Raw genomic sequence first — 27379 nt, forward strand, 5'->3', positions numbered from 1 at the left:
ACCGCGCCGGAGGGGGAAGAGGCGGATGCCCAGGCTGAGCCCAGCTGCGCCGCCTCCTCCAGCCTGGCCGCCGCGCCGCCGCTCCCGCGGGCGCGCAGGCGAGCGAACCCCGACTCCCACCCCGGGGGCGGCCTTCCCCCAGCCTGGTGCTCTCCAGATGAGTTGGACTTCAGCTCCCAGCATCCCCCAGCCAGACTCTGGGAGTTGTAGCACAACACATCTGGAGGGCGCCGGCTTAGGGTAAAGCTCCTTTGGGAGAGGGCTTGTTTAGGGCGCAATCCTATACGTGCTTAGATAGAAAAAAGCACACCCTGCAATCCTAGGCATGTGTAGGCAAAAAAAAAGTCCTGCGATCCTATGCATGTGTAGGCAAAGCCCTACAGCCCCCAGCAGTCTCCAGCCAGCCACGTGACTGGCTGGGGACTGCTGGGAGTTGTGGAACGGCTTTTCAGGCTCCAGACGCGTGGGAGGAGCCTCCGAATAACCGAGGTTCCGCGGGAGGCGCCGAGGCGCGAAAGGCCCGGGGAGCGAAGGCTGGGCGGGGCAGCGCAGCGCAGCGCACAACCCGCCGCGCCAATAACGGCCTTGCAGCAGCAGCAAACGAAGTCAAAGCCAGCAGCAGGATAAAGGCACAAACGGCGGTTCTTAACTCGGCGCGGGATCACAGCGCCCATACTCGCTGCCCGGGAGCGACGGGAATCGCTGTCCAACGCCTCGCGCTGGCGGGAGGGGCAAGCTGAGGAAGGCGGCTTCTGGGGCGAGCGACCCGAGTGCGGCGCTGCCATCCAGCGGCCGTTGCGTGAACAGTCCGTGCACGCTGCCTGTGCCGGAGACGAGGGATCCGTTGAAATTCGCAGCGGATTCAGAACAGCCTGGATTTCTAGCAAGTCAGCCTTTGGATTCCGCAGCGGACTGGTTTCCCCTGAGTCACGCGGACACGCGGACTGGTTTTTCGCGCGGCGGGGGCCGATTTGCACTAATTCGCATCAAATAAAGTGCATATCACATTTGTGTAAATGCGCATTATCACTAATGTGCATTAGCACAAGTAGGACGAAATTCTGGTAAAAAAAAAAAAATCCGATTCAGTCAAGGAGCAGATGGCAGAATGAAAGACATCTGACAATCTGCAAAACACAAATGGAACATATTTAACAAAACCCAGACATCCCTACCCGAGACATCATCCAACCCAGAAATGAACCAGAGGTCCAGGGCTGCCACCAAGAGACTTCTCCTCTTTCTTCCTCCATGCTTTTGTCTAATGCCCTTTAAAAGGCAAGCACACTGCAATCCTTTGCATGTCTACCCAGAAGTACGCCCTGCTGAGTGCAGTGGGACTTACTTCCAGGCAAGTGTGGCTGTGATTGCAGCCTCACTCCAACTGCTGGCCATCCTCACCCTGTCTTGTGCCAGTGAGTTCCAGAAACGTTTGGAGATGTTTCTTCGGGCCATCCCGGGTCTCAACAAGTGCCAACAAGTTTCACTGGATGACTCCAAGTTGTACTGTTATTTAATACATTTCTATACATACATACATATATTTAAATACCTCTATGAGATTACTGATTGACTGCATTATGTTGTTCAGTCATTAAGTCATGTCCAACCCTTCGTGACCCCATGGACCACAGCACGCCAGGCCTTCCTGTCCTGCGCTCTCTCCCGGAGCGTGCTCAAGTCCATATCCATTGCATCGGTGATGCTATCCAGCCATCTCATTCAGTCTTTCCCAGCATCAGGGTCTTTTCCAGGGAGTTTTCTCTTCGCATTAGGTGGCCAAAATATTTGAGCTTCAGCTTCAGTATCTGTCCTTCCAATGAGCAGTCAGGGTTGATTTCCTTTAGGACTGACTGATTTGACCTCCTTGCAGTCCAGGGGACTCGTAAGAGTCTTCTCCAGCACCACAGTTCGAAAGCATCAATTCTTCGGCGCTCAGCCTTCCTTATAGTCCAGCTCTCACAGCCATACGTTGCTACTGGGAAAACCATAGCTTTGATTAGACGGACCTTTGTCGGCAAGGTGATGTCTCTGCTTCGTACTATGCTGTCTAGGTGTGCCATAGCTTTCCTCCCAAGGAGCAAGCGTCTGTTAATTTCATGGCTGCAGTCACCGTCTGCAGTGATTTGGAGCCCAAGAAAGTAAAATCTGTCACTTGATTGCATTATACCCCGCCTTTTCTCCTCTTGCAAGGAACCCAAGTCAACTTACATGGTCCTCCTCCTCTCCGTGTTATCCTCACAACAGCCCTGTGAGATGGTTAGGCTGAGAGTCAGGGACTGGCCCAAAGTCACCCAGTGAGCTTCATGGCCAAGAGGGATCTACTGAGTCCCAGTCCGGTGCTCTAGCCACTACACCATACTGGCTCTCTGGTTTACAAAAATACATTAAAATAAGGCATTGATAAAAACATGAAAACGACTCACTGTGCCATAATTAGCAGCCAAACTGGGCACCACAATCAATCAGGGAAGGTCAAGGTAAAGAGATTATCACAGGGTTGTTGCGAGGATAAAACAGAGGACGACGATGTAACCACCGTGGGTTCTGAAAGGTGGGATATAAATGTAATAATCATAAAATGGGTCTTTTATTGGCGCCTAAAGCCCGTCACAGTTGTTGCCACCTGGATACCAGTGGAATGGGCATCCCATAAGGTGAATGCTGCCACAGAGAATGGCTGTTTTCGTGTTGCCACCTGGATACCAGTGGAATGGGCATCCCATAAGGTGAATGCTGCCACAGAGAACGGCTGTTTTCGTGTTGCCACAAGATGGCAATCTGCAGGTTGTGCTACAACCAGCAACAATGCCTCCTCGTCCGATCTGAAGTGATCACACAGGTCCAGATCACGGAAGGTGATCTGCCGGGAGACCTGGTCCCAAGTTGTTCAGGGCTTGATGTGGCAACAGCAAAACCTTGTACTTGGTAGCCAGTGCCAGTGCCCACTTGGGGGAGCAATGTCTGGGGTGGGGGAGTAGGTCGGGTAGCCCTGTTAGCCTGTGGCAGCAACAACTAGAAAATCTTATGGTGCCTTAAAATCCAGCAGAATTATTTTGGCATCAGGTTCTGTGGATTATACTCCACGTCATCAGATGCATAAAGAATTACATCCTCAGTGCACAGATATATGCAGGGTGGGATGGGGTAGTAATAGTAAACACTGAATGTGAAAAGGTATGACACCCCCCCCCCCCGACTGAGTCCCTTTCATGGAAGCATGGGAGCTGTTAGCCAGGCTAGTGAAATGGAGCCTCCAGTCAACCACTGAGCACTAGATGTTGGGAGCAAATAGCAGCCTGCGTTTGTGAGTTCCTGGAGGTATCTGTTCTTAGATTGTAAGGCCCTTGGGCCTGGAACCTGCCCTTTCACTCTTTGTAGCAATTCGGAAACATTGGCTTGCTTATGTTCCTCTTCCCTCCCGGCACATTTTTTCCTTTTGTGTGGTAGCTGCTAGATTGTAAGCCTGTGGGCAGGGGACTGTATTGTGTGTGTGGGTTTTAAAAAAACAAAAACCAAGACATTTTAAAGCACTTTACAAATTACTACTAATAAGGTACATGGCAACTGCAAGTACTTCTCATCTGTTTGGGACAAGAGGGGCATGTGGCTTGATACAGCAAGGCCATTCTTAGAGGCAAATTACGTGGGAGTCCAAAGGCTGTACAGAGCTCTACAGCCTGATGCGCAGAATGAATGTACCAAATCTTGCCACAGTATTTTGAAGATTGCAACTCTCAAAACGCTGCAGTTCAGCCTTTCTAAACTTGGTACCCTCTAGTGGTTTTGGACTTCTATTCTTAACAGCCCCAATGGTCAAGAACCCTGGGAATTGTGGGCCCAAATATCTGGAGGGCACCAGGTTGGGGAAGGGCGCTGTAGCTGCACTGCAGAACCTGCAATGAGCAGGGGGGTTGGACTGAATTGTTTCCAAAATCCCTTCCAACTCAAGGCTTCTATGAAACATCTGACTTTCTTCTAGTGTCTCTCTGGATCAGGTCAGGGGTGGATGCCAAAAGCCGCCTGGGCCTTTTACATCTACAGCCTCATTCCACAATTTATTTTGCTGAATAGCCCCCCATAGAGGTGGCTGGTGATCCTCAGTGCCCCCCCTTCCATGAACCCCTCTTGCCTCCAGTTTGGCAACAAGAGGCCAGATTTGGCCTAGAAAGCACCACTCATCTGTCTGCAAACCTGAAACGGTAACCTGAGACCAATTCTTTCCCCCTTCTTCTGGGCCAGGTGCAAGAGCAGGTGCTGCAAGCCGGCTGTCTTCTGTATGCTGGGCAGGGCTTGACATGTTGTGCTCTGGACCCCCGAGAGGCTCACTCGGGCTGTGCGCCAGTCTTTGTATGTGGGTGCGTGCTCCGTGTCGCGCAAGGTCAACGGAACCAAGCCTTCCTCCATGCGGGCAGGTGTCTCAGATTCCACAAAGTGTAAACCAGCCTTCCCCAAACGCGGTGGACTGCAACTCCCATGTTCCCCAGCCAGCAGGGCCACTGCTTAGGCCAGGGAGTCTCGCTATAAAACAGCCCAAGACCTCATGCATGTAGTCAGATTCAGCACTAGAGGCTGACGATCATGCTCAGAGCTGGAGCATACGGCACTTTGCGTGCAGGAAGTCCCCAGTCTAATCCCCGGCCTCTCCAGGTAGGGCTGGGTTAGGTGAACCAACGGTCGGACTTGGCATGAGGCTGCTTAATTCTTATGCTCATCCTAGGTCAGAAGAATCACCCTTCAGCGCAGAAGCTGGGAAATGCAGAGGCTCCCCGCCACAGCAGGCAGGTGCTCTGGCCAAGTGCAAGCACAAGAGGAAACCAGAGATCACGAAGGACCGCTCTCATGAGGATCCATTCCTCACACCAACACAGTTGAGTTTTGATGGAGTTAAATCAACCCAGTGGAAAAAAAGCAAACCACTTTAACCCCGCGTGTGCGCGCAAACAAGGGTCTTGCAAAATCTTCAAGCAGGCACACATTTGGGAAGGACTAGACTGCTGTTTTGCCTGACACTGGCACAGCCCTCACAGACAAGGCGGCTGGGACAGGGGATGCAGAGGGAGGCAACAATGGTGGCTGCAGCCAGTTTTCCTCCCCCAGTGAGCTCTGTACTCTTCAGGTGGGAAATAACTGCTGGAAGCCACCGTGGGACCACAACTCCACATGGACAACCACCATCAAAGGCCTGGGAAGTCAGCCTCAGTGGCGGCCGCGGCTTAAACACATCACCCATTTTTCACTGAAACGAAATCTGCATAACTTGAGCTTCATCTGTGGTTGCTTCATCCTCTCCCCCCGCACATCCCTCCTTGCCAGTGTTTAGACTGCAAGTTCCCCAGCTGTAGAGAGCGGCCTCTTTTGCTTATGTTACTCTGCAAAGTGCACCACGTACAGAGCACCTGTTGCTGTGGTAATCCAGATCAATGCTCTTGGCAACACACGAGGCCGCCCGAGTCAAGGCTGGAGGTGTCCGCTCTGGGCAAGGCAGGAACGTGCGTACAGAAACATCCCTCCACGAAGGAAGAACTGACGATCAGGAAAGGAAGGAGGTGTAGCTGAGGCGTACAGCAGCCTTCTCCAGCCCGGCGCCCTTCCGATGGAGGGCAGCAGGTTGGAGAAGGCTGTTCTGGAGAATCAGACTGCTCGTTTCTTCTCATGTAGTTTGTCCAGCAATGATCAAGGAAGAGGGTTACCCACAGTGGAAAGAGGATGGTGGAAACAGCAGGGATCAACCCAGTGGTCTCGTAAGCACGAGCCCCACTCCTGGAACCTAAGAGGCGGCGGCGGCCCAGGAGTGCTACAGCACAGGAGAGAGGAGGTGGAGCGAATGTCTTGGGGAAGGAGCCCAGCTCCATCGAGGAAGGGAGCACTGCAGGAGGGGGGCAAGAATGAGAGCGAAAGAAAAAGAATGGCGCAGGCCGGGCCGGCTGCGCAATGTTTTAAATAGTATTATGCGAGTTTATTAATACAGACTTAATGCCACTGGAACAGTCATGAAACCTTTCCGCTTTTATACAAAAAGAAAAAAAAGAATTTCCAGATCAAAACCAAGAGCATTAAAAACATTAAGAGCTCAGCAGATCTTGCCCCCAGGATGGAGTGAGTCGAGGCCAGTGGTCTTCCCACAGCCTGCTGTAGCCAGCGCCTTCTGGGAGCAGAGCTGCTGTTCCTTCCCCACAGCGCCCTACAAGTATACCCTGTTGTGCGGGGGAGGTGGGGGAGTGCACGACCAAGGGGCGTGGGGAGAGGAGAGAGAGCGCAGTCCTTCAAGACCACTTGTAGCTGAATCTTCACATGGTGAAGGAGAAGCTCTTGGCCCTGGAAGTGCAAGGCCCAGGGGCATCTCTGCCGACAGAAACCCCAGATGGTGGGGCTTCCTTTGCCACCGAAGCAGGGAATTTCCAGAGTCCTGACAGACAGGCGGACACCAGTGAGTGCCGTATTTTGTTGTTTTATATACAGAATACAGGAAAAAAAGTTTCTGTAAAGCCTAAAACATTGTAATTACTTCTGTACATCAGAACTTAGCCGCTGAGAGAATAGGACAGGTGGGTCGGAGGGAGGGGAGAAGAGAAGGTGTCGGAACAAAAGGACAAAAAACAGGCATACGACAAAGAAACGCTTTGCTACAATAGACGACCGGAGGCAACGTCATACCACATGGAGCACTGCACACAGCTTAAGAAACACGGGAAAATGCCGTCGGTGGATGTATTTACACAGAACCCCAAATACTTCTCATTATCTGAAAACAGGATGGACAGCAGGAAATAAGAACTCTGTTCCCACTGCCCACAATACACAGAAGTGCGACTGCAGCGGGGAGGGAAAGGGGCACAGGAGGTGTGGGGGGGCGGAGAAAGGAAGAAACTGGCATGAGGACAGCGCGTCTTTACATTAAATAAAACAATGATAATTGTATAGATTTTGCTGTATGAAAACTGTATTTCTCTTTTTTTAATATAAAAACTATTGTCACTGGCACAAAATAGAACAGGTTTTTGATTATTTTACAACTGCAAGGGAGCGCTTGGCTACGCAGGACATCCGTGCGCCAGCCCCTCTTGCTGGCTCCACCCAGCACGGCCTCCTTGTGCTGCAGTTTCCTTTTCGGTTTTAAATGAAATGTATAGTACAAATATATGTGCAAATGCCCCTAAAACTTGAGCAAACAATAAAAAAAAATTAAAGTTCTTCATTTCATGCAAAGGGCGTCAACAGTCTGTGGCCCATATCGGGGGGGGGGGGGGGGAGATCCGGACAGACATGGTTTGTGTATGCCAAAAAGTGTGTCTCTTGATCTCAGAGGGGCCCCCCGGCCTGACCTCCCCTCGCTGCCCACAGCCCCTAGGGCACCGAGTTGGAGCGCAGCACAGGGACCTGGTGGGCCTTTGCAGACAGCTTCTCCTCCAAGTCCGCGTCTTGCACTAAGGCAGATGCATCCCCCTTGGGCTGTTTGGTCGCGAACTCCGTAATGCTGAAGACGAACTGCAGGCAGCCCAGCTTGATGTAACTGCCGTGGTGCAGCAAAGCCGTCCCCTCCCATCCGGCCCCGCTGCCCCCGATCAGGCTGGAGCTGCTGGCTTTGCAGCTGCAGGGCTTCTGGGATGGCCCTTGGGCCTGGGACCGCATCACCGCGGCTTCTTCGCTCGGCTGCTCTTCCTCCGGCTGCTTTCGGCTCTTGTGGCGCTCTGGAGGCAGGAAACACAGAGGATGGATGCAGGGGTCATGTGTGGCGCACACGTGTGTTGGGGGGGGTATTTGCAGGGCTCTAAGCACTCTGGGCTAAAAAGAATCCAACTTCTGTGCCTAGACAGTCCAGCCTCTGCATCCTGTTTATAGAACTATGCGAACTGAACCGTGCCCGCATTATTTATTCTGCAACTCCTCCTATTCCACATAATTTGCTTTTTCTAATCAGGAAAGGGACTGGAACCCCACCTCCAACCACTGGAAATTTGGTTTAGCCACCCCCTCTGGTCTCTGAGGTTGCAAGCAGGGCATGGCCTACACCTTTCCCATCATTCCTGTGCAGGTGTGAGGCCTGGAAAGCATTTTGTTGTGGGCTGTAAAAAAGGACAAGGCAAGCAGCGTTCCTTGGGAAGGGGAACTGCACACTCAACACCTAATTGTGCACTTCCCCAAAGTTGTTGCGAGCACACAGGAGAGAATAATGGTGCCAAATACTGGTTGCGCATGAGGTTACTTATCTGAAGATTTTCTATCCCGCCTTTCCTGTTGAGAACAAAAGCTCAAGGCGGCTTACAGCCTCTCAAGAAACAGAATGCGGGCAAGTTTAACCACCATGAAAAATTACTGAAATATTTTGAAAAAATGGAGGGACAGGCAGCAGAACCAAACGCCTGCTGAAAAAGGGGCAGATTCAGAAGAATCAGAAATCTTTCATGTTCTCTTTTGCAAACTGCACTGAGTTCAAAGCAAGGGAGCACCAGAGCCAGTGAAAACAAAGCCCTCAGGAGAGTTGTGGACCAGGGGGCTTTGTGGGTTCTGGCACAGCATGGGGGGGCGCAGGGGGAAGGGGCTGCTCTGCCCAGAAGAGGATATGGGACATCTGGAACTTACTAATCACGCTCTGTACTTTGGCAACCATGCTGCTGGGAGGGATGAGTGCTGTCTTCTCGGAGAAGTCGCAAGAATAGAGGACGTTGTCCACTGTTGTGCCGTGCTCGCTGTAATTGAGCAGCTCGTAATGCTTGGTGTTCTGGGGGGGAGGAAAAGGGGACCCAGTCACACCACGGGGGGACCCAGTCACACCACGGGGGGACCCAGTCCCAAAGCCCCACAGGTCTGGGGACAGGGAGCAATGCTAGACAGGGCCACCTTAATCCTCAGCCCCCCTGCCCTGCAGAGAAGAAACTTCAGTGGCCCCCCCCGAATCTCTCAGCGGAGCCATGTCCCCCAGGCTGCTTTGCGACCCCTCCTCCACAGAGCTGTGACTCACAGCTTGCGACTCACCTCATCGTAGAAGATGCAGGCGTGCTTGCCCGACACGTAGTTGCAGTGACCGTAGTTTGCAAGGCACACGTCCATGTCCGCTCCTGCCAGAAGAGGGGGGGCACAGCGGGAGGTCACACGTGGCTCAGACGCGAGCAGGCCGCCGTCACCGACCGGAAGCGGAGATGACACTGGGAAGGGGTTGCGCCAAAGTGCACCCCCCTCCAGAAGGTGGGCTCTTCCCCCCTCCCTAGTTCCCAGTGAGAAGGGCTGCAGAAGCCTCTAAGAGGACCTTTCCCAGCCAAGCAGGCAGCAGGAAGGCTTCTCTATGCACATCCCAGGTCGGGCGCCCCTGCGGGGGGCCACGCCGCTTCCCGCCCCCCTGCCCAGGCTGGCCAGCTATGCTGCGAGCTGCCCTTGCCTGTCCCGATGTAGAGAGTCCGGTAGCGCATGTTCACAGCGCCGCCCATCCCCAGCAGAGGGTAGAAGACGGCCCGGGCCTGCACCTCCTTCCTCTGCCCTGCAAGACAGAAAGATGCTCTCAATACCCAGTGCCGCTGAGGGAAGAAGAGCCCCCTTGGATCCAAGCACCCCCCCCCCCCCCCAGTCAGCCGCGGGTTAGAGCTGCGCTTTGGTCCTTTTGGTTTGCCTGATGGCTCAGCCCCAGAGGAGAGTCAGCGGGGAGAGGGGGTCGTTGCCCTTCCCTTCACTCTCCCCGCCCACCTCCCTCCAGCCCAACTGAGGCACAGCCGTTGTGCCAAAGTATCACTTGCTGGATAAGGAAGCACAGGCCTGAGCTGGTGCGGACATTCCCCTGAAAGGAAGGCAGTGCAGGTGGACGGCACCTAGGCTTCGATGCACAACCAGCGGGCCCTGCAGGACCCAAGCTCGCTGGGAGACAGAACCCGCTTTGCATGCGGAAACGCCCGTGTTCAAGCTCCTCTTAGAGGACTTCAGGGAGCAGGGGACAGGAAAGGCCCTTCTCTACCCAACATCCTGGAGAGCCGCTGCCTGTCAGAGCAGGCAAAGGACGCTGGAGGGGCCATGGCCTGTCTCCACAGAAGGCAGCTTCATATATTCAAAGACCCAGCCAAACTATGCTGCTCTGGCGATGTACCAATGCCTAAAAGGAGACTCCTCCTGGGGGCCGCAGGCATCCCTCGAGACGTGGCCTTCCCCCGCCTGGTGCCCTCCAGACGCACCGGACTGCCACTGCCAGAAGCCCCCAGCCAGCTGTGCACGTCTGGAAGACACCAGGTGGGGAAGCTTTGCTTCCATAGAGGCTTTTAGTGCGTTGCTGCCCTGCTCTACTGCTTCAGTGTGTTTTATAGTTTTTATTTGGCCTTTGGAGCATGCTACGCTTGGGCCATGTAGCGCAAAGACAACTTCAAACGTAAGAGTGCAGCACCTGAGAGCAGCAAAGGGGGGGAGGGGAGGGGGGAGGCGATGGCGAGGGCTGAACCAGGCCAGGCCTGTGCCTACCTTCAGCAGGGCTGCGCACAGGACTGGGCTGATGGGAACCGACATTGCCTGCAAAGGGCTGGACTTTGGAAGTGAACAGCTGGTGTATTCTCTGCAAGGCCAGGAACTTGATCAGTTTCTCGTCCAGCATGTTAATCTCAATCTCTGTTGACAAAAGGACAGGGCTGTGAGCGAGGTGCGCCAGGGCGCGAGAGACAGCCAACGGGCTGAGACAGTGGTCAGAAGCAAGGCGCTCATCCAAAAAGCAAGCAGTGCTTCCTGATGGACCTGTGGCCGTGGAGGCAGAATAAAGCCTGACCTGAAGTTAACCTCGTCCAGGTATTGACCAAAGGAGGGCTGGGGAGGTCCAGCAGGACCAGCCTCCTGCCACCCAAGGGCTGAGCGATGGAACCAAGGGCCAGGCAGGCAATCCAGAGGCAAAGAAAGAAACCCAGCCACGGGGATTTCAGGTGTGCTTCTTCACTTGCTCTGCCGTCACTGGGCGTTGCCCCCTTTGTCAGGGATGGCAAACCCGAGGCTGGCCCGGCCAGAGGCTGCACAAGAGGGCCACCTGCTCAGCCTGCTCGAGGAGGACCGGAAAGGCCATGTGGAAGGCAGCCCTGCTGAGCGGGCGGCCATGCCAGAAGAGGCCTCCAGGGCAGCCTCCTCCAACCCACTGATGTGCTGGGCTGCAACAACTGCACTTCCCGGTGGTCATGCTGGTGGGGGATGCTGGAAGTTGCAGTCCAGCACACCTGGCAGGAGCCGCACCGGAGGCGGCGGCTACAGGAGGTGCATAGATTCTGTCATCGCAAGAGCAGATGCACCAGCAGCGACCAACGGAGGCGAGCAATTGCCTCCGCCCCACTCCTCCGGAAACACCCCCCCGCCCTTGTTCCGGAGCAGCGGGAAGGGGAAAAGCAGACACTCACCTCCACTGCCATCCATTAATGCTTTCAGGGAACTGGCGAGGTCCAGCGTGGCTGAAGAACTGGAAAGGAGCAACGAGGGGGAAGCCAAAATGCTTCCGATGAATATGGGGCCTGGGCTGCCCTTGCCATCTGGAGCGGGGGGGGGGGGGGAGAGAACGGCCGGGTCAGGACTCTAGGGCACCTTACTGCTGACTCCTCCCCCAATGTAAAAGGTTACTTAAAAAAAAGCTTCTAGATCAGTAGCCCCAAACCCCTGGAAGGCACCAGGCTGCCTCCCCCCTGCAAATAGACAATGAACACTCAATAAAAAAAACATGCGAAACATCAGTAAAAACTACCACTGGAGTCCAAAGCAAGGACCATTTCAAGTTTAAAAACTCCGTAACAGTCATACTCTTTCTTTTTGGGTCCAAATCAAACTTCCCCAAGTTTATCTGCGTATTATCGCCCCTTCTGGGCAGAGCCGGAGGTGTGTGGCCTTTACTTCTGCTGCTGTTCTTTTACTGTTTGCAGTCTGCAGTAATCAATGTTAGTCACTGCACTGAGAGCGCCGCTCTGGGAGGGAAGGTGGGATGCAGGTCAGAGCACAACTGGGATCCGTATGCCCCAAAGGACAGCAGCCTCAGGAGCGAGAGCAGGACACGACGCTCTGGACCTAGCCACCGGAGGCTGCACCGCAGCGCCAAGCCAACGGCGGAGCCGTGCTCCTGCAGCCTACCTGGCCGTCCACATCCCATCCCTTCCTCCAAGAACCCAGGGCTGCCTGCTCCTCACAACCACTCTGCGCTAGCTTGGTGCCTATTTTTATTCATTATTCATTCCATTTCTACCCCACCGCCCTTCCGTCCTGGAACTCAAGGTGGCTCCCTCCATGTGGTTCCCAGGTGGTCTCCCCTCCGAGCACTGACCAGGCCCAGGCCTGCTGAGCTTCAGCAAGGCGGTGGCCACAGGTGCCTTCAGTCCAAACACTGATCCTCCAAATGTGGTCTGATTAGAGGTGACCTGCAGGCCCCTCCCCGCCCCCTCTTGAGCACAGCAACCTTGTTTCGGGTTTGTGCCAACCAGAGTTTGCCATGACACCCACATCTGGCAAGTGCTGGGTGCTGCTTGCCCTCCAAAGCAACATCAAAACCTGCGACAGGAAGGGGGTTTCCCGTCGTGGCCTGGAGTGCGTGCAGATGCAGATGTCATGGCAAACAGCGCCCTTCTCGAGCCCAATCTTGCAACATCATCACTTGACACGGTGCATTCTGCCTGTGTCTGGCTGAGTGGGGAATGGGAGGGAACCGTGTCTAGAGCCACTCTTGAACCAAGTAGCTCCAAAAACCCGCAGCAGTGCAATTTGGACTGTGCAAAGCCTGACCCACAAAGACTTAGGTGGGCTAGTGGAAGAGACAGAGTCATTTGGCAGGAAAGAAGCAATGCAAAATTCACACTCAAGTTGTGTTCTGGGTACCTTGCTTTCTTTTCAGCAAAGCACTGTAAATGTTAAGTGTACTTTAAAATCAATTAAAATTTTTATAGATATAGACAGATAGACATAGAGGTAGATAAAATTACTTTCTGGGTTAAAAAGTTTTTATACCTCTTAGTTTGTAACTTTATTATTATACTGTACTTTGTTTTTGCTTTGTAAAAAGATGTCATGCACACCACCCTATAGCTTATACATTTTAAAAATAAATAAAACACAGTATCGGGCCCCAATTGGCTTAGACAACAGATACCATTTTGGAGACACATGTTTGGTGACTGAAGCCGTTGATCCGACACTTGGACAGAGCAGGCTTGCTGTCAGGGTTGCCCCCCCATGGCCAGAGCAGCATCCAAGCCCAGCTGCACCACATCCCTCGGTGTCGCCGAGGTGCTGAAGGCGAACCTAACTTTGCCCTCCCCTCCCAGAAAGTGTGGAGACCCCAAAAGGCCCCTGCGGCACCCTGCTTGCCAGCCGCGCTGTGCTTTAAGGCAGGCCTGCCTGTGCTCGGGATTCCTGCAAGGAATCCTGGACACCCCCACCTCCATACTCACCTGGAGGTGGCGCTGGTGAGCAGAAGCCATGAGACGCTCCAATGGCAGAAACCCCATCGCCCACAGCTGCCTGGGGGGGAGTGAGCGCCCGAGTGGCCGTCGGGGGAGAATCCATTGCCCCCAGATCTGCGGACAGCAGGGCCCCGAGCTGTGCCTGCGCGTTCTTCCTCTGGAAAGCGTTGGCCACTTCCAGGCTGGTGCAAGAGCCCGGGATGGAGGCCGGCATGCCTGTGGCTGGCACAGAGCCCCTGTGTGTGCATGAGATGGGGCCCGCTGCATTCTCGGTTTTGACCACCGCCCCAGCCATGTGATTGAGGAGCCCACAAGCGACCGGAGGGGTGGCAGGTCTGGGCCAGGGCTGCTGCCGGTGAGACAACGCTGGGACCGTACCACCTGGCCCACTCAGCCTGGGAGAGTCAGTCAAGTGTGCCGAGGCATCGCCATAGAAATGGGGGCCGTTGATTTTCACCTCCGCGGCAGCGCTGGGGCCATTGGGCGTCCCGCAGGGGGATGTGTTCTTTGGCCTGTCCGTACATGAGGGGCAGTGGGTGTCCTCCTGCAAGGAGTTCTGGGGGGCAAGCCCCGGGGTGCAGGCCAGTGAGTAGGCAGAGGGGACGCTCGCCTTGTCGGCTGCCTGGTGCGGACTGGCGAGGGAGCCGTCGGCCACGATCACTGGCTTCACATCCGCCTTCTCCGAGTCCCACAGCGAAGGGATCTGCTTAGCAGATAAGTGTTTCAGGATGCTGCACTGCAGGGCAACGACGCTGCACAGCCACTGGAAGTGGGAAGGAAGCCGCAAGTGAGAACTGGTGGAGGAAGCCAGGCAGGAGCGCAGCACCCATCTCTGGGGGCTGCCGGCCAAGGCCCGAGTCAGGTCGGAACACAAAGAAGCTCCTGGTGGGATCCCGCATCAGTCTGGTTGCTTGCTACGAGCACCAGCAGGATCGCTCCGGACACGCATGCAAGCCGGCTGCACCCGGAAGCACCCTCTCGCCAAGGAAGTCTCTCCCTTGGCCAGGCTCCTCTTTCTAGGGGAGAGACGGCCAACCAATGGGGCATGCGCTGGACCAGAGGCCACAGCACCTCCATCAGCCCACCCCCCTGACTCCCAACAGCCCTACCAAGTTTTAATCAAGGGGCAGTAGACATACTGTGTTCATAGCTTCATCTGTAATACTCCTGAGATGGGATCTGCCATTGCTCTGAAGAACCTACCTGCCCCCCAGTGTACTTCAGACGTTGTCCTCCTCCAGGTGCCCCCAGCCATCAAAGGTAAGGTGGGCTGTGACCACAGAGGGGACCCGCTTGTGGGATGTCCTCCCTGGGGAGTCTCACCTGGTGTCATGTCCTCCTCCCGCCCCCATTATCTTTTCAGCACCCAGTGAAAGCCTTTTTATTCTCCCAGGTTTTCAACATTTATTTCTAGCCGCTACTTCGGCTATTTATTATCGTTCTGGAATTGAAATTTTTAATTCTGTTTCACTGTTCTATAAACCGCCCTGAAAGCAAGCCTGGAGGAATGGGATGTATCCATATTCCTTAAAATAAAGTGAAAAAGGTAATGCCCACACAGGAAAGCTGGGGAAAAAGGAGCTCTACCATGGGGAGGAGAATCTGCATCCACAAGGGATGCCTTCCCTCCCTGACCCCTGGAGGGTGCTGGGAGTTGCACCTGGAGGGCGCCAGCCTGGCGCCAGCTGCTTTCCCCGTTGTGCAGGCTGTTGGCAGGAGACATGCTGCCCAAACAGGCTGTCAGTCAGCTCAAAGAGATGCACCCTCCCTCCCCTAACCGAAGCACTCCCTCCTCCAGGCTTGGAGGTATCTAAACCTGGAGGGCGGAGGGGAACACCAGGGAACACCCCCCTCTGGCCTCTGGCTGTGGCCAGAGGGGGGGCTGCTCTGGACGGGCAGGAGAGCGGCCTCGTGGGTAGATATGCCAGGAAGGGCTGCTTCTCGGCCTTTACCTCTTGCTGTTCCGACTGGGTGGCTAAGTGCTCCGAACTGCAAAGGTGCTTATGCGAGGACTCCTCGGGAACCCCGTTACAGATGAGCTCCCCGTCTCGGATTGCTGCAGGCGCCAGTAGTGGGGGCGGGATCCGATACTGGGACTTTATGGCATCAGGAACCTGTGGCCAGAGGGGCGGGTGAGTGAGGGAGAGAGCAGTGAGATCTTTCTGACCTTGCCTCTTGCTTAAGCTCAACCCAAAGCTCACCAGCTTCAAGAGGGGAGAGGCCCTTTTGACTGGCACATATGCCACCTCCTGGTGGAATCATGCCATGCAGTTCCACCATAGAGACATCCAGGTCCTTCCAAGCCCTGGATGCAAGAAGCCACACAACGCAGTGACCCCTCTCCCACCACCAGTCCAACTGACGCCAGAGCAAGGCCGCCGACAGCCAAGGAGCTGGCCCACCCATCACAAGGCCTTGCTCCTGCCCTCAGCCGTGACACAAGCAAGCCGCCTGGCCACCTGCCTTCAAGCCCCTCCGTTTCATCGACTGCATCACACGGCGGTTGGGCGGGTGCTTCTTGTGGATTCGGTTCAGGAAATCCACCTTGACCACGTGCTGGGAGATGGTGTCCTGGAAGCGGTCAAACACCCGGCACCGGTTGCTCAGCGTCATGTTCTTCTGGTTCAGCTGGAACAGACATGCGGCGTCCTGCAGGTTTACAGCCGTTGTGGCAGCAACATGAGCTGCGGGCAAGGGATGGGGGATCCACAGGCCAGCGCAACCAATTTTCTGCGCCCGCGTGGGGGGAGAGTTTGGGCTTACCACCACGTGCTCGATGTGGTTTGGACACATCCACCTGCCCAAGGGCATTGCCGTGAGAGGAGGCTGCAGGCAGTCCATGTGGAACAGGAGCGGGCAGTAATCACACTGGATGAGAGGGGCCACACGGCAACTCCTGGAAGGGGGACACAGAGCAGGGGGAAGAGAGAGGAACGGAGGTGGTGGCCTCATGGCAGCGAGCTCTCCACCCATCTGGCTCAGCACTGTGCACCTCTTCAGAGGGGGCGGGCGTCTTTCCCAGCCCCTGCTACTTGACCCCTTTAGCTGGAGTTGCCGGGGACCGAATGCGGGAACTTTGACTAAGGCTGCCCTGCCCACAAGGAGGATACATCCAGGATCCAGACCCATGACCTCTCACACCCTAAGCAAGGATCATGCATGGTGGTAACAGAGGAACATCGGAAGCTGCCTTACACTGAGGCAGGCCCTTGGTCTGTCTAGCCCAGTGCTGTCAACACTGACTGGCAGCAATGGCTCTCCAGGGTTTCAGAGAAGTATCTTTCCTGGCCCTACCTGGAGATGCTGCCAGGGATCTAACTGGGGACCTCCTCCATGCAACACAGGGGCTCTGCCACTGACACCCCCCCTCCCATTTCTCAGGTGAAGTCTTCCTTTGCTTCTCGGACTAGCAGTTAATCCTAGTATGGAAGCCTTGACAGGGGTCAGGGAGCGCTGCCTAAGCCCCCTCCAGCAAGAAGGCTGTTCTCCCTGCAGTTCCTCCCCCTGCCCCCTGCGGACAGAGCTGGGGGGTGGCTGAATCCCCCACCAGCATCCCTCAGCTGGGAAACATGCAGAAAAGGGCAGTCAGAATGGGAGGACTTGGGCACACCCAAAACCCCGCGGGGGCTGCAGGGTCACCACCTGCTCAGAACGTGGGGGCTCAGCTGTGCCAACAGGAGCTGCAGAACAGAAGGGAACGGAGTGGAAACTTTCTGCCCCGACTCCGATGCCCTCTGCCCATGAGCAGAGATGGAACTTGCTGGTGGGAGCCCTTCGGAGCCCTGCAACTTAGGATGAAAGCAAGGCTCTAACTCGCCACAGGGATACCTGCTGCAGGTGAAGCAGACTTTCACCGGCAAGGGAACCAACCCATTGTGGTCCAGCTCATGCTGTGCTTTCTTGACATTCTTTCCGGTAGTTTCCTCCTTCCTCCTCCTCTTACTAGTACCTGGTGGGGAAGGTGGAAACAGGACCCCATTATTTCAGTGAACAGCTAAGCTTATAGAAAGGCACGGCAGCTGCTGGGGAGGGGGGGAGACACGGATGATGTGCGGATCTTAGTGGGAGAGCCAAGCACACCTGCCCAAAGGGGGGAGATGGGTCCCACTTGTGTCAGACAGGCTCATGACTCATCACAGAACTGGAGGACAGGGTAGAGCAAGGCCTCTCCTGTACAAAAGCAATGCTAAAGCAAAGCAGCTGCTCATCCAGGTCAGCCTCCCCCAACTTGCTGCCCTCCAGATGAGTTGGGCCGCCACCCCCAGCATCCCCCAGCCAGGAGGCTGCCATGCCCCTCACCTGGAAGTGCTGTGGTGCAGGTCAGTTCGTTGGGCAGCTGGAACTGGGTGGGGTTCCTTTCCATGGCCGCAGCGATGAGCAGCTCAAACGGCCGCTTCAGGTGGGGCTGCCCGCCGTCAGCTTCCGCGGCGGGCGCGGAGTCGTCATCTACATCGATGACGTCCTCGTCGACGTCGTTCTGCTCCGAGTTGGGCGTCTCGGTGCTGGCGTTAGACGTGGGGGTGCCGGGCCGGCTGGCTCTCCGCTCCAAGAGCCGGGCATGGGAGAGAGTCCGGAGGCCGCTGGCCGCCCGGTCCAAGTAGTCCGCATCGCTGGTGGGGGACGTGGTCCTCTTCCCAGACTTGTCCACCAAGCCGTTCACGTGGCCCAGTTCCTTCTTCTGCTCCCTCTTCTGCAAGGCACAAACAAGCAGCCAGTTTTAACCCACAGCAGAGGAGTGGGGAGTGGGAGTGCAAGAACCGTCACCTTCCAATGTTGTTGATGGTTAAAATAGTTTACACGGATGCATGTGCATTGTCTTTCTGTATGTGGGTATGTAAATGGTTTTTGTATTATGTACAGTGCTGCATTTTTAAGGTTTTTAATCTTTGAAGATTGCCCAGAGAGCTTTGGCTATTGGGTGGTCTAGAAATGTAATAAATGAAATGAAAATGAAAGGAGCCACAACGAATGACATGCTTTTTATTTGCTTATAGTGTTTTTGCCATGTCTTTCTAATAACTGAGGTAGCTAACAAAGAAACATACGCTGAACAACAACAAAAAACACTCCAAATCGCTACAGACAAATTACAAAAAACATGGCAGGTGCGGCCATCAAGTCTCGAATTTAAAAGCAAGGCTGAGAAAACACCGCTGGAGCAAGACAGTCTCCACTGCCTGTCTAAAGGCAAGCAGAGATTGGGCCAGGCGGACCTCTCTCTTGGAAGGCTGCTCCTAATGCTGAGCACCACAACCTCTCAGGCTCGTGGGGGCTGCGGGAAGGGAGAGGAGGCTTTTCCTGGGATACCTTGGCCCCAGGCTGTTCAGGGCTGTGAAGAGCAACGCCAATTTGTTTCTAGGCTACTAATAAAGGCTGCCATCCAGCCTCTCCCAAACTGGTGCCCTCCAGATGTGTTGGACTACAACTCCCAGCATCCCCCAGCCAGGCTGGTGTATTCTGAACCACTCTGTTGCCTCCAGCCAAAAATCCTGGCAGCCGCGTTTTTGAGCCAACCAACGTTTCTGAACAGTCTCCAAGAGAAGCCCAACACAGAGCATGTTACTATAATCTAACCTGGACTTGAATGACTGCAGCCAGCCTTAAAGGGGAGGACTCAGTCCTCAGCTGAGGCCTCACAACCAGATCTTGGCATCACCTTTTAAGGATGCAAAGCAGAAAGGATTTGAGGGAAAAGTGGTCAAGTCTTTGGATAACGTTATGCCCATGCATGGAGAGGCCGGGGCGACCGAGCACCCTTAGTACCCAGACAGGCCTTCGTCCCCTCGTCCCCAGCAACAGAATTCTAGCATGTAAAGAGCTGCCATTAATAAGAGAAGGACAACCATTCACTGTGGCCACAGGGGGAAGGAAAAGCAACCTAGCCTCCAGAAGAGGCAGCTAAACCAGAGACTTTTTAGCTAGAAAGGACTCAGATTCCCCCCCACCCCCCAGCCAGTTTCCTTTGAGCAGCATGGGCCTGCACACAGGCTGCAGGTTGGAGGTAGAGGCGGGCACATCAGAACAGACAGCTGCAGGAGGGCAGGATACAGTGTGGGGCCAGGCTAGCGACACACTTGCCGGTGCACTCCAGAGAGTGGTTAAGCTGTGAAGGGTCTCCCAAAGCAGGAAGGTCTGGAGCAGTCGGATCCCAGGAGTTCTGAGCTCCCTGCAAGCACAGCAGCTGACAGAGAGGGGCAACAGGCAGGTCAGAGGTTCCCAACACAGACAGCCGATCAGGGGAAGCCACGGGGGGCGAGGGAGACCTCGAGGAATACACAAGGAGGGCCAAAGCCTTTGAACACAGCAAGCTGCCTTTCGCCAGGACAGACCACTGGTTTCCTCCGACTGGCAGCGGCTCTGCCGTCCTCTGCTACCCGAATCTTTCTAACTGGCGATAACAAGGACCAAGCCTGGGACTGGCAACCTGTCAAGCAGGATCCCTTCTACTGAGCTAAGGCCCTCTCCCCACGATCAGTACTCAGTGGAATCTGTGCTGCCTGTACTCTTTGGTAAGGAACACTTTCAAAGTCAGTACATGGGGCAGCACACCAGTTGGGGGAGGGTTCCACGCTGGAAGACAGCAGAGCCGGAAACGCTACACCTGAAATCTCTGGGCAAACTAGAAGAAAATCCCTGGCGACGCAAACTGCAAAGTATTTTTCCAGCCCTGCCAGTCGCTTTTTCCCTTCAAGCACACCCTGAAGCTGGCAGCCCCAGGAGTCAATATTTGCATTCAGCTGGGCTGGCCTGCTGGCTGCAGGAAAGGGCAGGCATCTCCGGTGACATGCTGGAGGCCAGCCCAGTCGCTTCTCTCACCCCATTTCCCACGAATGAACGAGGCAGGCGGAGCTTGGAGCTTCCCCCCACCCCTGCTGCTATGGAAACGATGGGAGGTCATTCCATTCTTTCTGTGCTAGCCGGAAGGAACTGGGAAGCTTGGCGATCAGGGCAGCCAGCCTGAAAGAGGGAGAGTTCTGTGCTGTCACAGCTCTCCTGCCACAGCTGCAATCTCCTGGGGAGGGCAGAAAATGAGGCCTTGCTGAACTCGGCTACCTAAGCCAAGCCACTCACATGTGATGTACATTGTGTGTCATGCCTGAAGGCATGCCTTGTGCATTACATGGATCAAATTTTCCCTTGGGTTTGTGAAGCACTTTTTCCCTCCAGGAAGACGGGTGCTCAGAATGTGTGGGGAATTAAAGGTACTTGGTATGTTTACAGCAGCCTCCCCCAACCTGGTGCCTCCCAGACTTGTTGGGCTGTGACTCCCAGCATCGCCCAGCCAGGGGATGGTGGGAGTTACAGTCCCACGCATCTGGAGGGCACCAGGTTGGGGAAGGCTGGCCCACAGCAACGGTACACCAGCTGAGCCTGTCCTTCTTTTCTCTCCACAGCTGCTTGCATCCCTTTTGCTGTTTCCAGAGGGGGAGGAAGGGGAGAGTTCTCTCGGAATGCCCAGGAGGTTTCATCTGTGGGCAGGGCGGTGTCTTTACCTTTCGGCGCACGGTACAGCGATGGCACATCCACTCCCCGGGAGGCAGCATCTCCTCACTCAACGGAGGATTACTGTGGGAGGAGACAAGAAGCAGGCAGTTACTTCTCCACACCAACACATGAACCAGACACAATTCCATTTCAATCCAGAATCACTACAAGACGTACCGCATTGCAAATGGTTCCCCAGGCCATATGTACGGCAAGCCCCCTTTGCCCCATGAAACTGTCATCTTCTGAAGCTCTACGTCTATTGACAAATATCCAAGTAGTGGGGGATTTGCACTCCACTTTCCCTGCCACAATGGAGTTCTTTCCTGCTCACTTATCTTTCTCAAGCTCCTCCCAGGGGAACTAGAATGAGCCTAGTCCCGCTTCTTCCTGCAGAGCCCAAGAATCCCCCTCCCACCCTGAGAAACATGGAGCTGAAATACACCTCCTCCTTTGCAGGCTCATCAAATGTGCCCTCTCTGCCAGTCACTGCTTGAGCCAGTGACATTTTGTGGTCTGCCACCTTAAATATCTCACTAGAAAGGTGGCTAATATAAAGAAGTGAACCCTTAGCGTAGCTGAAGACCATCAAGTTGCTTCAAGGACACATTAGAACACCTTGCTTGGAAGCAGCTGATCTTTCCAAATGCACCCAGGTGCTATCGAGTAGGAAGGACTGGAACTTGTGCAGACCTCTCTCTTTCTCTTTCTCTCTCCCTCTCCCTACCCCTCACACACACACACACAGCCACACATGGGTTATCCCAGTGGTGCTGCCACCCACCGTGTTTCTTTTTTTGGCTGCTGATACTCAGAGAACCAGGGGTGTGAAGCGGGAGAGAGGGGAAGCCACACACAGTTGTGCATGTATTATAGAGGGTGGGGGAGAGGAAGAGCCTAAAAGGCAGAAGTCCAGGCAAGGCTGCAGCAGGAGAGAGAGTCGGCAGAAAGCCAGAGGATGATGACTCCAAGAACGGAAAAACGAAAGAGTGGCAGCAAGGGCTTGTGTGGATGCTAAAAAGGTGGGTCCCTGGGTCCGAGAGTCACCTTGAGCCATAACGCAGCCCGCTTGGCCTCTCCCTCCAGAAAGCTGGAAGCTTCTAGCTCTGGCAGGCTGTTACTTTAGTGTTCAGTGTGCATTCAACTTTAGTGTTCAGTGTGCATTCAATTTTCAAACACCCTGAAAAGGTGAATTCCAAGTATTTCGCCCTAAAGTCTCCACTGCTGTGTTGCCTTTAAGTCAGGACCTTCCAGAGGGACAGTTATGTGAGTCCTAGGCATGGTGCAGAATTCCGCCACGGATCTCGGTGAGGCCGAATGCCAGTGCATTCGGCCCCCCGAAATCTGGGGTGGAACGAAGCCCCCCCACCCCGCGAAATGGGCCCGGAACGGGGCACCTACCTGCTGTTGTCTGCACTGCATTGCAAATGGTGGCCGCATCTGCAGCCGCCATTCGCTTCTTCCATATAGCCATTTGCGTCCTTGCAGAAGCCGTGATAGGCTACGTAAGCATTTATGTAGCCTATCACGGCGAAAAAAAGGGAACGCAAATGGCGGCCGCTGCAGCTGCCGCCATTTGCGTTCGCTGTGTTTTTGTTTTTTTCTTCGTGATAGGCTATGTAAATATTTACGTAGCCTATCACAGGCCGGCGTAGGGACGCAAATGGCGCCCCCTACACAGGACGCCATTTGCGTCCACACCAGCCCGGCAGCGGCTGGAGGCCCCGCTGTGGGTTGGCCTGGCCGCGGAGCAGGGCCAGCCAGGCAGGATTCCGGGGGGAGGAACAGATCGCCTCCCCCACCGTTGAGGATATCGGGGGGAGGAACGGATTGCCTCCCCCCCCCCCCGCGGAACCCGGCGGAGCCAGGTAAGCGGGTTTTTGTACACCCCTAGTGAGTCCACAGAAGGAAGAACAGAGAGCCTTGGTGTCATCGTCAAGACAAACAGAGTTGTGGCAGCCAAAGCTTGCATGGACCAGGGTGGAATTCAGGAGCCCGTGAAGCACAGCAGGCAGAGTGTTGAGGCTGAATGCTCCACTTCCCCATGCAGCCATGGAGCTCTCTCAGCCTAGCCCACCTCACAGGGATGCTGTGAGGATTAAATGAGACACGCTGCTGTGAGCCCATGAAGCTGCTCGGCGGGAGATCCAAGACAGGTAAAAGGAAGGCCTTCAAACAGCGCAGAGTCAAACTAGAATTCGCTACAAGATGTAGCGATGGCCACCCATTTGGACAGCTTTAAAAAGTTAGACAAATTCAAGGAGGAGGAGAAGGCTATCAATGGCTGCTAGTCCTGATGGCTATATTCTATCTCCAGGATCAGAGGCAGTGAGCCTATGTACACTAGTAGCTGGGGAACATGGGGGGGAGGGTGCTGTTGCACTCGTGTCCTGCTTGTGGGCATCTCACTGGGGCAGCTGGTTGGCCACTGTGTGAACAGAATGCTGGACTAGAGGGACCCTTGTCTGATCCAGCAGGGCTGTTCTTACATTCTTATGCTCCTTGAAAAACATTATGTAAACACAGTAAGCTAACAAGAATAAATTGGTATACTGAACTACAAGACCAAACACCAGATCTGACAACTGCACATTATTTCTGCTCCAAACAGTTAAGTGTTGATTACAATAAAGCTTCAGCATCCCACAAATGCTCAGTGCCCTCTGCTAACAGCTACTGGCCACCAAATAAAGAATGCCGCTCTGCTTGCACAAGGCAGAGGGAAACAAATGCTCAGCTGACCAGGGCTTCGGGAGTTGCCACAGGGCGAAAATGCAGCTACCAGAGAAGCTAAAATCTGAACAGCTGAGCAGCATGCCAGGGAGTCTCCAACTCAAGTCACACCACAGCGGCACATTCATTCATTGCCTTTAGGCAATCCGTCCTCAGCCCCCGCCCCCTCCAATACTGGAATCATAATACAGACCCAATTTACAGGGTTGTTGCTGTTGTAGAAATCATGGAGGCAGCGTACAGGAAGCACTCTGAATGCACTGGAGTGCGACACAAACGCTACGCATTCTGATGGCTCTGTTCATTGCTTATCTGACCCACCTGCAAGGCAGCAGCAGCAGCACAAGCTACCCTTTCTTCCACGGAAGGCTCCTGCAGACATGACTGCTAGCTCTCACCTGGTTCTCATCCTTTGCGTCCAATAAAGCACCCCCACCTCCCAGCGACTGCCCGGAAAATCTGTCAAAAGATGACAGCTACAGGGCGGGGCAGGCTTTTTCCTCCTTTGGGCCACAGGCTCAAGCGTGCCCCTACCCCAGCTGTGGTCTGTTTCCTTTCCACAACATTTCCAAGCAGCAGAAAGGACTGGGCCCAACATTCACGCCACCTATGCAGTCTTACGAAAGCCTGTTCTACTGGCCACAGAGGGATGTCAGAGATGGACTGATGGGGTACTGAGCAGAGGCAGGTCAAGTTAGACAGCAGGGACGGGATGGAGACTTCATTTCTGTAAGCTCTTCCTAGCAGGAAACCCAGCACAGGCACCACGGCTGGACTGCAAAGCTCCAGCCTTAATTCACAGCCGTGCTTCTCTCAGAATTGGCCTGGGGATGTAAACGGACCAACAGCAGCAAGCTGGGCCCAGTGTACTTCCTGGCTGCCAGATCTCGAAGCTTCTCGTTTTGCCTGTTCAGATCAGCCACATTAACAAGGCAGGCAGCCATTTTGAGAGCACAGCTCAGGAATCAGGGAAGCGAGTGAACTCCAGAGCATGACTGAGGTAGTCTCAAGAGCACAGTGAAAAATCCACACGGTAAGCACCTCAAACAAACCATCATTGGAAGGCTGGAAAACGCCACAGCTGGCCCTGCCTGGCCACCCAGCCTCTCACACGAAGTTTTAAGCGCAGTGGAAAGATGCAACGAACCCCCTTGCCCCAAAGCCACACCAACCTGGTAGGGGGGCTTGGAAACAACAATCCCAACTCACAGCTGCCCCCTGAACCTTGAGGAAATTGCCAGTTTATCATGGACCTCGGGCAGATTTGGAGAGGACAGCAACAAACCAAGATCCGAGATGGAAAGTTGCCAGCAACACAGGGATTGTTGCTTCTATCTGCCTGGAGGTACAACACTGGCATTCCAGAGCACGGGGGAACAAAACGCAGCCAGGTAAGAACAGGATCCAGCTCACAAAGTTAGAAGACAACTTGTACCAACGCACCTGACCTCAGCTACTAGACACACACACACACACACACACACACACACTATCCAGAGGCCTATTGGTACAGTACAGCCATCTCACTTGTCCTGACCCACAAATTCATCACCCCCAGCGTCCACCCACAAGCTACCGGTGTTGTTAGTAGAAAACAACCCTATACCTCCAAGCACCAATAGCTAGACCTCATCGTCCCACAAGGACACTTACATAATAAACTTTTAATGTTTTCGTAAAACAACTTTATCAGGAAGCATTTTCGCCTCCCAGAAGTGTTCGCCATTCAGGAGAGGGACATGAGTAAGGCTTCTGCAATTGACCTGCACTGTGCACAGGGGCTGGAAATGGTGAATGGCCTTGCGAATGGGGAACGGCCCTGCCTTTGCGCAGGGGCTGTAGTCCCGCCATCACACAGCTCTGTTTTGGGATCCTAGAAGCCACAATGCACTTTGTAGACTTGCCCCAAAGAGCACCAGGAGAAAAAGGCTTCCCAGGGTCTGTTATTTCTATGTTAGGCCTGCCCAGAGGCTTCAGTAGCACCCCTGGTAAATATGCAATTCATTTTTGCACTGAGAGAAAAGAAAAAGGAACGGCAAACTCTGTTCAATGAAGGAGTCATGTGCAACCTGGGCTGCCAGCCCTCTGCAGCTGTTCCTCAAAGCCTTCTGGGGGGAGGACACCTGCAAGCAAACCACCCTGGCAGTACTGAGCTCCCACCACGAACAAACACAGCCAGTCCACTGCCAACCCTGGCAGAGGTTTTTCCAAGCAACAGTTCCCTGCTGTCTGCTGCCAGCAGAAGCAGCGGAGACAGCCCATCTTTCAGCGCCACAGATTAGCGATCAGGAGATGGTTCTTTTCCCTCCACACTGTGGTGCTCTCTGTCAGGGTCCTCCCAGCAGGGGGAACCAAGAAAAAGGGGGAAGCAACAGACCCCGAGAATCCACCTGGCCTTAAAAAAAAAAAAAGTCCACCACAATGACGATACGCAGAAACCAATGCTTGCAAACTCTTTGTAACGATGGATCAAAAGCCAAGAGGAGGTTGCAGGAATCAAGGATCAGTGGCCTATTCTTCTAGATCAGCCTTCCCCAAGTGGGTCCCCTGCAGATGTGTTGGACTGCAGCTCCCAATAAGCCCCCAGCCAGCTTATGGGAGCTGCAGTCCAACACATCTGCAGGGGACCCACTTGGGGAAGGCTAGATGCTTAACTCCTCAAGGAGGCCTACCTGAAGAATCCCTGCCTTGTCTAAGGGGAACCCCAATGCTAGTAACTAGCATCTGCTTGACACAGCATTCTCTGCCCTGACAGGTCCAGGCATTGCTAGAAGTTAGCAGGGGCCGTGTTTCACCTCCAATATGGCCATACTCCAGGTTCTATATATAGATCACAAACCGATCCAGAAATCCTTTTGGGATGAAAGATGATATTGAAAATGAAACACAAGACATAACTGCTGTCTTTGGGCACCGAAAACCACAAACCCCTCAGAAGCACATCGAGAACAAAGAGGCCGTGTTTCATTAGATACTTCTGTGTTTGCTGTGAAACACACACGGCTGCAAGATGACAAGGCTCTACTTAACACCAAATATGTGAACAGCTACCTAGGTTTCATGCTGACAAGAAAGGGGGAAAGAAGACAGCCTGCAACTACTGATGAGGGAGGCTCCGCATTCCTCCTCACTGTGTACAAGCAAGGCACATAATTCCCTTTAGTAACCCAAGCAAGATGGTTGGCTCCCAAAACTGCTAGGCCTTTTATACTTCCTAGGGAACAAACCTTTCCTCCTCCGGTCTAGCCACAAAGAGTTCCTGGAGGAGCTGGTCTGCTTGACACCCTATCACCTTCTCCAATCAAACCATGGATTTTGCAACCAGAGGAGAGCGGGACGCTACTTGCCAGGCAATCCAATGAGTGACGGTTTTTGGAACTGTGCCATTGTGCCCTCAGGCCATTGCTAAATCCAACCCACACAGACAGCAACCTCCAACTCATCTTTGTTCACTCCCAACACAGGGAGGAAAAGGCTCCTGCGCAGGTCAGGATATGTGACTTCCTTCCAGCCTGCTGCTGAAAGATTTACTTTTTTAATGATATGTGTAAGACTCGGTGTGCTGAATGCTTCCCAGGAAGTCCCGTATTTTCTCTTCCCACACCTTTGGCAAACTTTATGAACAGAACTATTTGCACAGCAAAGGAAAACACACACACACACACACACAGCACCCGCTTTTGCTCCAGGCCCTGTCAAGCCATCCTTTCCAAGCCGGCTTTTGGTTCTGCCTCCTGAGACAGGCCTGTTTGCCACATGAGACAGAGGAAAAG

At 54.2% G+C, this 27379-nt stretch overlaps 1 protein-coding gene across 3 annotated transcripts in view; it reads right to left on the reverse strand.

Moving 5' to 3' along the window:
* Positions 1-5941: 5941 nt before the first annotated feature.
* PHF12 (PHD finger protein 12) overlaps positions 5942-27379 on the reverse strand; it is a 34862-nt gene continuing 13424 nt past the window's right edge. Inside the window, exons 3-15 of one of the 3 annotated variants that reach the window (XM_084822732.1) lie at positions 20882-20954; positions 17688-18078; positions 17217-17337; positions 16152-16284; positions 15852-16037; positions 15341-15502; positions 13377-14151; positions 11349-11477; positions 10438-10581; positions 9377-9475; positions 8977-9059; positions 8584-8722; positions 5942-7691 (exon numbers count right to left, since the gene is read on the reverse strand). In XM_084822732.1, coding sequence (XP_084678858.1) covers positions 7348-7691; positions 8584-8722; positions 8977-9059; positions 9377-9475; positions 10438-10581; positions 11349-11477; positions 13377-14151; positions 15341-15502; positions 15852-16037; positions 16152-16284; positions 17217-17337; positions 17688-18078; positions 20882-20954 — 2779 coding nt within the window. In that variant the 3' untranslated portion in view covers positions 5942-7347. The remainder of the gene's footprint in view (positions 7692-8583; positions 8723-8976; positions 9060-9376; positions 9476-10437; positions 10582-11348; positions 11478-13376; positions 14152-15340; positions 15503-15851; positions 16038-16151; positions 16285-17216; positions 17338-17687; positions 18079-20881; positions 20955-27379) is intronic. The other 2 variants (XM_084822731.1, XM_084822733.1) reach the window with 2 other exon arrangements.

Source organism: Heloderma suspectum, chromosome 16 (assembly GCF_057233095.1).
Source record: "Heloderma suspectum isolate Gila_16-S chromosome 16, 16-S_ref, whole genome shotgun sequence".
NCBI lineage: Eukaryota > Metazoa > Chordata > Lepidosauria > Squamata > Helodermatidae > Heloderma > Heloderma suspectum.